Raw genomic sequence first — 12955 nt, forward strand, 5'->3', positions numbered from 1 at the left:
ATCTCGCCTTCAGATTGAAGGCACCTACACACTTTGCAGTGGGCAAATAGTTACTTTGACATCAGTGCTCCTATGCTGAGGGCCAATACATAGGTACGCACCATGATTTTCGTTCTCAGAGCTCCTTTGATGAAAACACAGGCGAAACAAAGATTAAACAGAGACACCTGAACTAAGATGAGGGAATTCTGAAAGCTGGGGATAGGTGGACTATAATACGTTGAGCTTTGCCAGATGGTCTGACAGCTCCTTTATCAACACGAGGTTGTCAGCAAAAAGGGGTGATTTCACTCTGTCCCCACCGCGAGGCTGGCACACTGCTGAGGCGCTGACTAAGCCTGGTGAGGAAAGGAGCCACCAGAGAGGTGGTGAGATGCTGTCAGATCTCCTGAAGCTTTGAGGCATGGCTGAGGTGGGCTCTCAGGTGGTCCCAGGCATGAACCTGCGAAACTTGGGCAAGGCAGCAGCATCTTTCACACTGGGTGTGGGGACCTCCGAGGCCAGGAATCACCACCTACAGGGGCACCTCCACTCCCAGCAGAGCAGGGTAGCAATGGGGAGACAGGCACGTGGGGCTGCCTTTTTCCAATGGGTTTGGGTCGGACCTTTAGCGAGCATGGGGCAGAGCGTACTGCAGCTATCCCTGAAGATTAACCAGCAACTCTAACCAGGAGTCCAACTGCAGACTGTTCAGAACAGCTGAGGATTTTAAAAAAATAAATAAAAGAAGAAAATAGACAGAACTGGAGAAGAAAACAAGCCTCCAGCTGGCAGGATGATGATAACTGCTGCAGAAAGAAGCATATTCATTTCCTCTTCCAACAAGAAGACACAGCGAGAGCCTTTGAGATGCGATTACACAAAGCACCTGTTGCAAAGGACTGAGTAGAGATCTTTGTTAAAGTTGTCTCTGTATTGACGCAAGTTACTTGCTTGCGTTTTTTTGAAGTCCAAATTCCAGAACTGTGTAATTAAAATACATTCTTTGCATATGTAATTAATATAGTAATTTAGGTACCCAGCTTCTGTGATCTCATACGTAAGAGCAACTGCTCATTAAGTAACTACATGCCTACCTGGTTTTTCCAGTGCAGTGGAATATATGTGGAAGTTTACAGGCACGCTTGGTGCAGAGGAATGAAACCACAAGCAGAGTCAAGGACAGAATGACCATCTTGACACTGTCAATGGGGCCCTGGAGTGATTGCCACTTCAGGCACCCATTATACGTCTCTTATAAAGGAGACAACAGCGCTTTTCATTCTGCTGGAAATGTAAAGGCCAGTGTCACCTTCACCCCTCCTTCTGTTAACATCTGGACTGCGCTGGGTTACTGGGTGGGTACTGTTGGCATCCAGATCTCCCGCACACTCTTGAAACCAAGCTTTCAGTGGAACAGCTGCTAATGTCAACTATAAGCCTGGGTAGAAAGCGGTCATAAAAATGTCTATGACCCATCCTGAAGAGGTGTCTTTTGAAAAGTACGAGCTTGAGACATGCAGAATTTCGCTCCAGTTAAAGAAGAGAAAGCTTTTCCTTACAATGAATTGAACAGTTGCTACGGAATGAGAAATGTATCCGTCTGCTCAAAGAGGGCCATAGACAACTGAGGGAAAAATAATAAAATATTTGGGACAGTAAAGTTGTTAATGATGTTTCCAGGCCAATGAGAAGATTCACGTTATTTTTCTGGAAAAGGTTCACAATTTTGAATTATCAGGTTTTATTTTGGCTACATCAGCAAGTATGTGGAGTAGGAGAGTAAGTACCAGGAACACAGTAACGTAGTGAAATTCTCCTGAAGGAACAAGCAAATCAAGCAGAAGAAATATTGAACACTGTTCTCTGATTCAGCACTTCTAGAATAATGATGCCTAAACACAGCATTTGGCAGCCTTTTGTCCTTGCTTTGTGTGGGTTTCAATGACAGCTTGAAACGCAGAGCAAAGGGAAGTTGCATATTTAGTCTTTTTAAAGCCCTTACCCTGGGCATTTGATCTGGGAAGAGACGTGAGTGGTGAGGCATCAAGTAAAGGAATAATAAGCTCAGTGAAGACCTTGATTAAGACAATGATTCCCGCTCTATCATCACTTCCTCTTGATGCACGAACCCTAATATTGGCTTCGTAATTACGGTCCAAAGCAATTAGTAACATTTGCTTATTGCTTTGAGAACGCCAAATGGTAAGTGTTACTGCCTGCCAGACCCCTCATCCTTGACATACGTCAGACAAACTTGCCTCTCCCCCCTGTTTAAGAGCAGAACACTCCTACCTCATCACCTGCCCGGCTGAGGTAATACAAGTCTGTCACCAAGCATCCCACAGCAGTGCTGGAATAATGACAGTACTTTGCACTTCCATACCATCCTCCCACTGGGAATTTCCAGTGCTTCACAAACATTAGCCAAAAGTCATTAATTTCCTATAATGTACGATCACTGCCATCCGTTTGCTTTAGGGGGACAGACACGTGCTGATGAAGCCTCTTGAACAAAGTGACAGAGCAAATCAATGACAGCTCCAGTAATAGATCCCAGACGCCCAGATCCCACATCCCGCGTGCTGGATACCGGGCTGGCTGTAGCACGCAGGCTGTTACCAGAACAGCCCTCCGTGAGCTCCCCCACACCCCAGCAATATTCTTGCCTGCCAGTCACTAACAACTTTTTAAAAAGAAAATAAGGAAAGATGGAGTTTTCTGGGTTTTTTTTAATCACGCATCGCCCACCACATGAAAGGCACGTCAGTCATGGACATCCAGTTCCCACGTGGATAGGGTCCCCTAGCCCATTTTAAGTGATGACACAAGGAGAACAAAGCATTACCTTCCTCTCCAGCAGCGGAGTTTCCAACAGCCTCCCTTTCCCGGTCAGTCTGGTTGGAAACGGCGCTTCCACTTTTTGTCCTTCGAAGAACGCTGAATGCCTTGTTTATTTTTTTAAAAGATCTGCTTCTTATAGTGGAGCGTTCAAAGTGTCGAGCTGCAACAGCATGAAAAACCAAATCAATACACAATTTCTGCAGCCGCCGGCATACGATGGGGCACAACATCAACAGCAAGGCTGCCTGCACCTCACTTTTGCCCCTGACCCTAGCTGATAGTCCAAGGTCGCACCCACCTGCACCTGAGTGCAATTATCCTACCTCTGTCCCACACCCTGGAATTGCCACCTTCCCTGTCCATTTTGCCAGCCACACACAGAAATCTCCTGCGAGTGTGGTAGCCTGGGAAAGAATAATCCTCAGTCAAGGCAGAATCAACAGCACTCCTGTGAAAAATGCATATAAAAGGAAGAAGCACTGCCCTTCCCAAGCTATATGTTTGACACCAAAAAAAAAAACCAACCAAAAAAAAAGCTGGAAGTTGTTATTAAAAACTCTTCTCGAAAAAAAACCCCACACTACTGCCTCAAAACCCTGCAATGCTTCCAAAGCCACCAACGATAGCCGAAGATTTCATGTCAAAAATTCAAAAACTATCAGGTGGGAGGGACGAATTAAGTCACGTCTTCTAACCCGTGCAAGGCAATATCAAAAAAAAGCAAATGTCATAATGTTTTCAAAACACGTCACTCTCTTTTCCATCCTGCTGAAGATATCTTCATGGCTGTTGCTGTTCTGTCTCTTGGAGCTCTGCATGCTGGCCAAACCCTGTAACCTAATAATACAACATTCCCTCAAACCAGACTGTGGCCTCTAAATGCAATAGAAGTGGTGAGATTTAATTTCATTCTGGTGTTCTCTTCTTGTCTCCTCCTTTTCCTCGCCTCTCTAGCCCCATGCTGACAAGAGAATAACACTGTTCTTTTTCTAGTCTTTCTTCAGCCCATCATCCATTCTCCAACCACGCAGTTGGTGCACCACAAGGTGGGCTATTCATTTTGGTTTCAAAGTCCTCAAATACAAGCTTTAAACTCCCCATTAATGCTTCTGAGTCTGCCTTTGGCCAGGCCATGTTTTTCAAATACGATACTCATCAGAGCCGGGCACAGTGTCACACAGTGAAGGATCAAGGCACGGTTTTCTGGTGCAACTTGTCCCTGACTGTGGTTATTTCAGCAGGACCAGCTCCTCTGAGCAGCACCTGGCAAACATCCCCCAAGCTCCCAAGGAACTTCTTAAGGCTTGTTTTCCTGCAAATACTTGGCAACTGCCAAACACAGTTCCCAACAGGCTTTTGGGTAGGTGCCCATGGCAAGGTCTATGGGGGTTACTTGGGCCACCATGTTTTGGTGAAGCCATTACACAGCTATACCATCTCCCCAGCACATCATAAATGCCATTTTCTCTTCCAAGTGAGCTGACTTGCCTAAATAATCTTCCTTAAGACCTGTGGTTTGCATGTGTGCGTCTAGTCCGTGTTCAGCTTCATTCTGCTCCCGAACAAGCAAATTTGTTTTTCACCTCAAATCTATTGGGTCACTGAGTGCACAATTTGATAAGTCATGTAAAATTAAAGCTTTCACTCTCCTTTTTTTTTTTTAAGGCTTCCAACAACACATGTTTCACAGAATGCTGTAAGAGGCCACCAGGCTCTGAAACCATCCCTTTTAGTTCTTACTTCTGTTTCGGTTGCTGCGATGCAGGTCTCCGGGGCTGCTGCCTGGCTGGCTGTCCTCCGAGGTGGGGCTGAAGGCTGGGTTCACCAGCCCCGGCTCATCTGTCATTAAGGCGATGGCCGCAGCTGCCGAAAGCTCGGGGCCCAGGGCAGCTACTGCTAAGCTGGAGCCATGGTCGGGAGAGCAGTCTTGGGAACGCCTCTTCCGTTCCTTGGTAAGGCCATAGTGGGATGCTCCTTTACATCTAAGGAGAAGGGAGGGAAAGGGAGACATGATAACAAGTTGTATTTAAATGTTGTGTACTTATGGAAATTATCTGGTGTCAAGGAATCACTTGGAGTGCAAACTGATGAAATAAGGATGCTTAACAAGAGGGAAAAATGCCAGTCCCATCATGTTACGCAGAATCAAAAAGAAGGAAAACTGCCCTTCAAAGCAGCTGGGTTACCACCTTGCATGGAAAGACTACTGGTGGTCAGGAAAAAATAGAGAGCCACAGCCTTGTGTGTAGTCTCAAGCGTCTAAATAGTTACTGCGGATGCAAGTACAGGAATAGCAGGTGGATAATTAAGCCAGAGGCTACAGTCCGTAATTTCCTCCTTGCCTCTGGTCAATGAAGGAGAGCAGATTGAAGCCTGACAGCTCCTCCAGGTCTGCTGGTGAAATAAGAGCACCTTACCCAACCCTAGACCCTGAAAAACATACCCGGTCACCAAGGCGGTCACACCGGGAGCACAGCGCTGTGGTCTTCATGCAGGAGGCAGATCTGCCCTTCAGGTAGAAGCCAATGCACCCAATGAAGGGAGGGCTGCAGGTGGGAGTCAAACACCCAGAGTCTGCAGGAACCAAGTCCCCATGAGCTGCCCGTATGGACCATTTACTACTTGAACTGCACCTGATGAATTGTTTTCGAATTCAGCCATGAAGACCATAGAATCACAGGATGGTTCGGGTTGGAAAGGAACAAAAAGATGATCTAGTTCCAACATCTCCCACTAGACCAGGCTGCTCAGAGCCCCATCCAACCTGGCCTTGAACACCTCCAGCGATGGGGCATCCACGGCTTCTCTGGGCAACCTGTTCCAGTGCCTCACCACCCTCACAGTAAAGAATTTCTTCCTAATATCTAACCTAAATCTACCCTCTTCCAGTTTGAAGCCATTACCCCTCATCCTATAGCTACACTCACTGATCCCTTCCCATCTCTCCTATAGGCCCTTTTAGGTACTGGAAGGGGCTATAAGGTCCTCCTGGAGCCTTCTCTTCTCCAGGCTGAACAACCCCAATTGTCTCAACCTGTCCTCATAGGAGAGGTGTTTCCAGCTCTGCTATTCCAGCTCAGCTGAGACACTAAAATAGAGGGATCATCACCTTGATGAGGAGGTGCGAGAGGTGGTGGGGGGTCCCACTGCCCTGCAGCCCCACCAGAGCCAAGGAGGCTCACCGAATGACTGAGCACAGGTCCTCAGACCTCAGACCAAGGTCCTTGGGCCAGCCTGGGACTTCACCGGTTTGGGGAGCTCAAGGCTGTTTCTTGAGCTCTTCTATTTCTCTAAAATAATTCTGGAGGAAAACCTAATTCCTAAATCCTGACTTGACCTCCACAGTGACAAAATCCTCTGTTTGTGGTGGAGACACGCATGTTCCCAGAAGACCTGAAGATCCAGATTTGTAAGAGGCAAATTACAAGCCTGGTTTGAAACAAATTTATTGTGGTCCCAACTATCTGCTCTAGATTCATCCTAGACAGCAAAAGCAGGACCACGCATGGCATTTCTTTCTTAAGACTTATTAAAGAAAGTCACTTGAATGAAATTAAAGGTCGCTGTGTTCTTCAGGAGTCGGTATTTAATTAAAGCTATAAACTAACTGAAGAGACAGAGTGGCCCAAGGAGACAGCACCTGTGACTTTTCTCCAGCAGCACTTCTGCCCAGTGCCCACCCACTAGAACCTCATTCACTGCATTAAAAAAAATAATCTGCCTTTTAATCATAATCTAATGAGCTTGGCCTACTTTCACTTACTATTATCTCTTTCTTCATAGCAAAGGCTAACTGATGACTTTCATAAAAGCGCCCTGTAGGACGAACTCACAGAAATAGCTGCAGAAACCCTTAGGGATAGAAAGCTCTTCGTAATATATGGCATGCAAAAAAGGCAATGCATAATACATACGGTACACAACGCTAGTGGCTTATGTGTCAGAAAAAGAAGTAGTACACTGAACTTGGAAGCCTTGGAAGAGAAATGATTTATGGAAGCAGTTCCTGGGACAGAAAGATGAGGTGAGGACAAGTCACAGAGCTCTCTATATCAGCTTAGGAGCAGCAATTTAATTTCTCCTATGGTGTTGGCTTTTTATGAGAGACAATTAAATTAAACCCTTTTTTTTAGCACCGAATTATGATTTTCCATCATTTACCTCATACCACTTCTGACAACTTTTGTCTTAAAGAGGGGAAGAAAGAACCAACCCAAACTGTATCATATTGGTGCAACTGCGTAAGGGCTTTGTATACGCTGTAAGGCTTGGATGGGAATGGCTGTGGCAGAAGTTATTTCTAAAACCTTTCACAAGCAAAATGAGGCATCTCACAAGGAAATACTCTAATGGAAGAGAAGGCTGCTCAACTACTTCTAAAGACCAACAAAAAGCTGTGTGGGGCACCTATTCCAAGAAAAGACTGCAACAATAATCATGTAAAACAGAAAGGAAGAGCTCTCCTGGCTCCACTGTAGCAGGCGTTTTCCTATTCCTTCCGGAAAAAAGAGGTGTGACTTCCTCACCCCCCGCAGCATCCCACACCATGGCAGGATGCTCTCCTTTATATTTCCCAGGGATCAGAACCACAAAGGCCTTCCCCTCTTGGAGCCTGCCTAAACTTCTCCAACACGGCGTTTTGGGAACCTGTCCTTGACCTCTCCCGCTTGCAGTAAGGTCACATTTGCTAATCCAGCCTACGAAGGCTCATCAAAATAGTTAAAAATAGTCTAAAAAGCCAACACAACGAAATGAGCACAAAGGGCTTTGGGGTGAATTGTTTGCTGTTTGCAAAAACAATCTCTGCCTTACAGAGGTCCTGCAAAGATTCAGAATATGATGAGATATTCCTAATCCGTGTTTTATTTTATTTGCACCTGTTTTCACAGTACAGTTTCAGCAGCTGATATTAGAGCACCAGCCTTGTGAATGGGTCCTCAAACGGAGGTCTTTTTTTATTTTTGGTATGTCGCGTGAAGGTCGACACGAAGATCAGACGTGGGCTCTGCCCAAAGACTCCCAGCCACACGGATTCAGCCGCTGCCTGGTGTCCATCTGCACTTCACTACCAAAGCCTTCACTTTCGGTGGAAATCCCCGCTCGCTGCTGCTGGCTGCACTGCAGACACCCGGTTAACAGCATCAATCCAACCAAAATGAACAGAAGACAGTCACTTTGAATTGCAGAGAGGGCTGACACGGTTTAAGATGTGGCTTATTGGAGAAGACAAGTTGTCATGATACAAAGCACAAGGCATATCTTTCTAACTCTGCCAGAAATAGTTAAAAGAGAAACAAAGCTCTTCAAGTATGAGCACTGAAGCTATTTCTTAAATAATTGTGGCAGGCATAAATGAACACAAATCAAGCCCTCTTTCTTCAGATTAACACAGTGTCCTTGAAGAAGAAGAAAAAAAAAGTCCCAAGCCCTCAAACTTGTAATAAAATCTGCAACAGCATCCCTTCACTTTCATTGTTTTCCTTGTGCTGACACTGCTGTGATAACAGAAAACAGAAGAGATGACTGTCTAAGTGGAATCATATTTATAGTGTCTCAACTACATTTTTCCATATGGTTGGATTTGGCTCCCAGAAAAGAGAGATCCATAAAACAGCTACATGCTAGTACTAATTATCTCTCTCACTGTGATTATTAATCAGCTGCCTGATTTACAGCTGGAAGAGCAGGATACCTGATTAACGGAGGCCAGTCAGAAAGCAAACCCAGCACTGTCTGGTGGCCAAGGTGAACTGCAGATTTATGTTCCTTCTCAGTCGCGCAGGACAGCGAGTACGTCCGTCCAGCCATACGATACCGAAACAATTTGAAGGCCAAAACCGAGAGAGATAAACAGACATGAATAATGTGCATTGGACAGTTCATACCATTAAAGCAGTGTCACTAGGTGCATACAGGAAATTCAGAAAATAGTTTCTTCTATTTGCACGGCCTCTTTTATGAAGCAGAAACGTGCTGTCTTAAATCCCGGCTGTATGAGCTAACCACCGGGTGGTGGGAGGGCAGTGGCTGCTGCTGAAACTTCACCCAGGGATGCAGTTCTGTCTGGCATCAACACCGGTGGCCGCAGGATAAGCCTTGCCCGTGCCCTGCTCCGCTCCCCAGGGAGACTCTGCACTCCAGGCTTCGGGAGCAGCGCATCCCAAGTGCTGCTGGAGCCAGGAGATCCAAAACCCCGTGGCTGCCTTAACTTGGTCCTACCATTTGCGAAAACAAGCTTTGGTCAACCTCAAGGCCAACAGAAACATTTCCATGTCATTTGCAAATTCAGATGAAAACAGTGGTTTGAAAACAGCGGTGCGTTTTCCTTGCAGCATCCCTGACCAGCACGGCAAAGGAGGGCCTGAAAGAGAAGATGACCTCAAGGATCTCCATTACCCAGGCTGACACAGGGGCAAAACAGAAAGGCAAAACATAAACAAGGACAGCTGCATGGATTTTTTCACTTCACTTCTCTAAATGAAAGAATATCGCAGGCAAAAAATATATGTATATATTTAAAATGCATTTGCTGTTTTAAAAACACCCTATCTGTGTCACTTCACAGGCTATCCCTCTTTCTCCCTGTCTCACGCCTGCCTGCCTAGGCAGGAAACAGGGGAAAAAAAGTGAATCTAGAGAGTGACAGTGCTTGTGAGGCAGGTCTGGCACAAATAAACAGAGCAGAAGCTCTCCCTGCCCAGTTCCAGCAGCGCTTTCCCAACGTCACTTCCAGCGCACTCACATTTTGGTGCTGTTTGGCAACACATTGTCTGCGTGCAATTAAGAGTAATGTATACAAAGCAATTGCCCAGCAGAAGAAAATACTGCCTAATGGGCTGTCATTGCTGATCCGAAGCTAAACCCTGATCCCGGTAGACAAGTATGTTTCAGCTATGCCGTCACTGCAAGCGGTCTCATCCCTGTGTAACTTGGGCTTGATGCAAGCCGGGATCAGAAGTACCGACAGCGAGTATCGCACCCCGACCCTGACACTCAAACTCTCCCGACTGCTCCGGTACCCCTGAAGGGATCCGGTGGAAAGGCTGATGGAGAAACTGAAGGTGACAAGCAAGGAGCATCCTGGTGCTGATGGCTTCACTTGTGAGACACTGGTGAGATGCTCCTGCCATGTCTGGGAAGGAAGGGGGGGGATGTGAATCGAAGGGGTTGACTCACAAGAAGGTGTTGGCAATTCCTGCCCCACGGGGACCATTCGCACAGTGTGCCCATCAGCAGTGGCTGTAGCCCAAACCTAACGCAGATACCAACCACAGGGATTTCAGGCCAAATGCCTAAACTCTAAAGCTTTCTGAAACTCCGTCATAAGGGAATGAACTGACTTGATCAACTCTCAGGCAGGGAGGACACCGACTCTTCTGATCTTACTTTTGCCACCAAAAACTGAAGCCAAAAATGAAAAAGGAGCGAGGCACCTAAACTCCAACTAAATCCCATGTTACAGATGTAAGCTGAAATGTAGCAAATGCACAACCTCCCTCCAGACCAGCCATACCAACGCTTAAGAGGCCAGAGGCATCAACATCTTCAGCAGTGAAGGTGACCAATACCCTGCTGCTCTTTACACCCGATGACGTTGTATCAGCCTTGCTCAGAAATCGGACTTCTGTGAATCCTGGTCCTACGTGTAAAATTCCTCTTTTTTGCTCTATGTGAAAATCATTCTTGGAACTGAGTGCTTACACAGCAATGCTTTCCCTTTGGTAATTCTGAATTCTTGCAAGGATTAGCCACTGCATGAATGCTGCATATGAAAAAAAGCTTCATAAATAAGTACCTTATTTATTTTTTTAAAAATGCATTTGTCTTTTCGGCTTTTTATAAAGGATTGTGTCATGTCAAGAGCATTCCTCAAGCTACTGTAATCACCAGCTACGGGTAGGAAGGCCCTGCCTACATTAAACCTTCCTCACTATTCATAACGAAGGGGACGAGCCATCTAAAAAGCAAAGCTTAAACTCCTGGATTAGTTTCCAACAGACAATCACTGAAAGTCAGGCTGCAAAAACCTTGTCTAAACACGAAACAGGCCGTTCTCTGCACCTGCACTTGAATTTCATAATGCTAGCAACATTTCTAGATACTCGCCACTGCTGTTCTGCGCACTCTGTACCCTGGCACTGATGCGCTTGGGTACCCTCTCCCTGATGGCCTCCCAGTGCCAGAGGCTTGCCGTCTTGTTTGGGGTGAAAAAAAAAAAAAATGCTAATTTTTCACCTAATTTAAGTGGGAAATCATCCCAGCTACTATTACTCTTTCACTTCAATAACACTATAAATAAAAGCCTTTTAGAGGCAGCTTCCTGACCCCTGGGGCATCAGGGCGCCTGGGAGAGAGGCGCGGGTCAGTGCCTTCATCCCCGCTGCCTCGGAGGGCTGAGGATCAGCGATTCCATCCTACGCTTCCATAAACACCGCCCTGTTCTGTGTCAGCACAGAGATAGCTATGATGGAAGTTCAGATGAGGCAAATGGCTTCTCTGTCTAGCTGTCAGAGAGATTTTCTCATGTTATTTGCTCTCTTTTGTCAACCAGAGGCCTTTGCTAAAGTATAAACACGTAGTAGATTTAGTGGTTCTATATTTCTGCATTACTACTCTATAAATATTTATAAAGGTCCTCATAACACTTATTTCTTTAAGCTAAAGTTACTTAGCTTAAATACTTTCCCACAAGATAGGAAAAACCTCTTAAATATCTGGTTTTTTCAGTTTAATTTCTACGTATCTCTGTTATGTTTTCCCAAGGTGTTTTTTTTCATCCTCTTTTTTTTAATGAAGCCATCGTAATTCAATAAACTCTGGAACTACCTTACCGGCAAAGCCTAAAGTTGTGCTGTGTCCTACCTCTTAAGATCTGACCCAGGGGAGGGCTGTCATTTTTACGGTGCTTTTGCACTATGATGCTGCCCAACAAAATACATTTGTATATTCTATAAGGAACGTGCCCAGGAGTACCTGTGGACTTACACTTCCACGTCAGCTACTCTGTACGAATTTGTGTGCACCACTAGCAAAAGGACTTTTAGTTCCCACAGATTAAAAAAAAAAAAGTTTTTCTAAGCATATGAGGAAAATATATCTTGAGCGATCTTTATAATGACTACGTTAGTCATCAGCTACAGTGACGTACTCCCCTTTCTGTGATTTGGCTGCTGAGAAGGAGGAACAAGCATGGCAAGCGATGTCGGTAGAAGCCCTTGAAAGTATCTTGCATTGGTGAAGAAGAGAGTCGCAGTTCAGAGTTCAGTCCCCACCGTTCCCAAAACTACCGACAGACAGACAGCCGGTGCCAGACCCAAATTGAACAAGCATTCGCTGGAAACCAAATCCCCATTTTAAATTTGACTGCTCCTACTGAGGGAAGGGAGGAATCTCCAGATTTCCTACTAGTTTTCAGGGGAGCTGAAAGAACTTGGAACACGTTTTTATTCTTAAATAAATTGTAGAGTTTAAGCTTCATGTACATGCTACCGAAGCATCACGTAACATGTGGTCACGTTTAAGCTTTTTTTCTCCTTTTCTAAAAAGCAAAAAGTTGTATTTTAACCACCATCATCAGCTCCTATTATGAAATCTTTTAAAAGGCCCATTAACCTCTATCATGGGAACAGGGAATTGGAAGAAATAGGTAAACAATACTGGTTGCCTGCAATTGTGGGCAAAAATCATGACTGGGATTATTGTGCAATGATCCCTGTTGTTGTTGGGACCGTGTACAAATTTTTGCTCCAGATCATGTTCTCTCCCCCCCCGACACTTCTTCCAAGCTATTACTCTGTCAGTGATGATTTTGAAACTACAACTGTACTGATTTCTCTTCAAGGTTCAAGCATCGTTTCAAGTTCTAGTCTTAAACCATTCCAACAAATTGCAGCTGTTTTATATATAGGAGAACGGAGTTGTAAATTGCTAGAGACAGCTGAGATGAGCAAGTCAGCATACGGGCTGGAAATGCCAACTTCTTTTATGGATTAGCACAGCCTCTGTATTGTACCTAACACAACTACCACTTTAGAGAAACTGATATTTACAATTGACTTTGTGGCTTCTCCTTCTGTTGCCTCTTCCCAGCCTGTGCCCAAGCCACCAGGGCTCTGAGAACGCACAAGGGCAT

The 12955-nt window shown here is 45.4% G+C and overlaps 1 protein-coding gene across 8 annotated transcripts in view; it reads right to left on the reverse strand.

The window, feature by feature from the left end:
• The window catches only part of LNX1 (ligand of numb-protein X 1), a 128634-nt gene that overhangs the window by 31318 nt on the left and 84361 nt on the right, over positions 1-12955 (reverse strand). For all 8 annotated transcript variants that reach the window (XM_063336455.1, XM_063336456.1, XM_063336453.1 and 5 more), the window contains 2 exons: positions 4564-4805; positions 2828-2983 (listed from right to left, as the gene is read on the reverse strand). In XM_063336455.1, coding sequence (XP_063192525.1) covers positions 2828-2983; positions 4564-4805 — 398 coding nt within the window. The remainder of the gene's footprint in view (positions 1-2827; positions 2984-4563; positions 4806-12955) is intronic.

The sequence above is a fragment of the Chroicocephalus ridibundus genome, chromosome 5, assembly GCF_963924245.1.
Source record: "Chroicocephalus ridibundus chromosome 5, bChrRid1.1, whole genome shotgun sequence".
Lineage (NCBI taxonomy): Eukaryota > Metazoa > Chordata > Aves > Charadriiformes > Laridae > Chroicocephalus > Chroicocephalus ridibundus.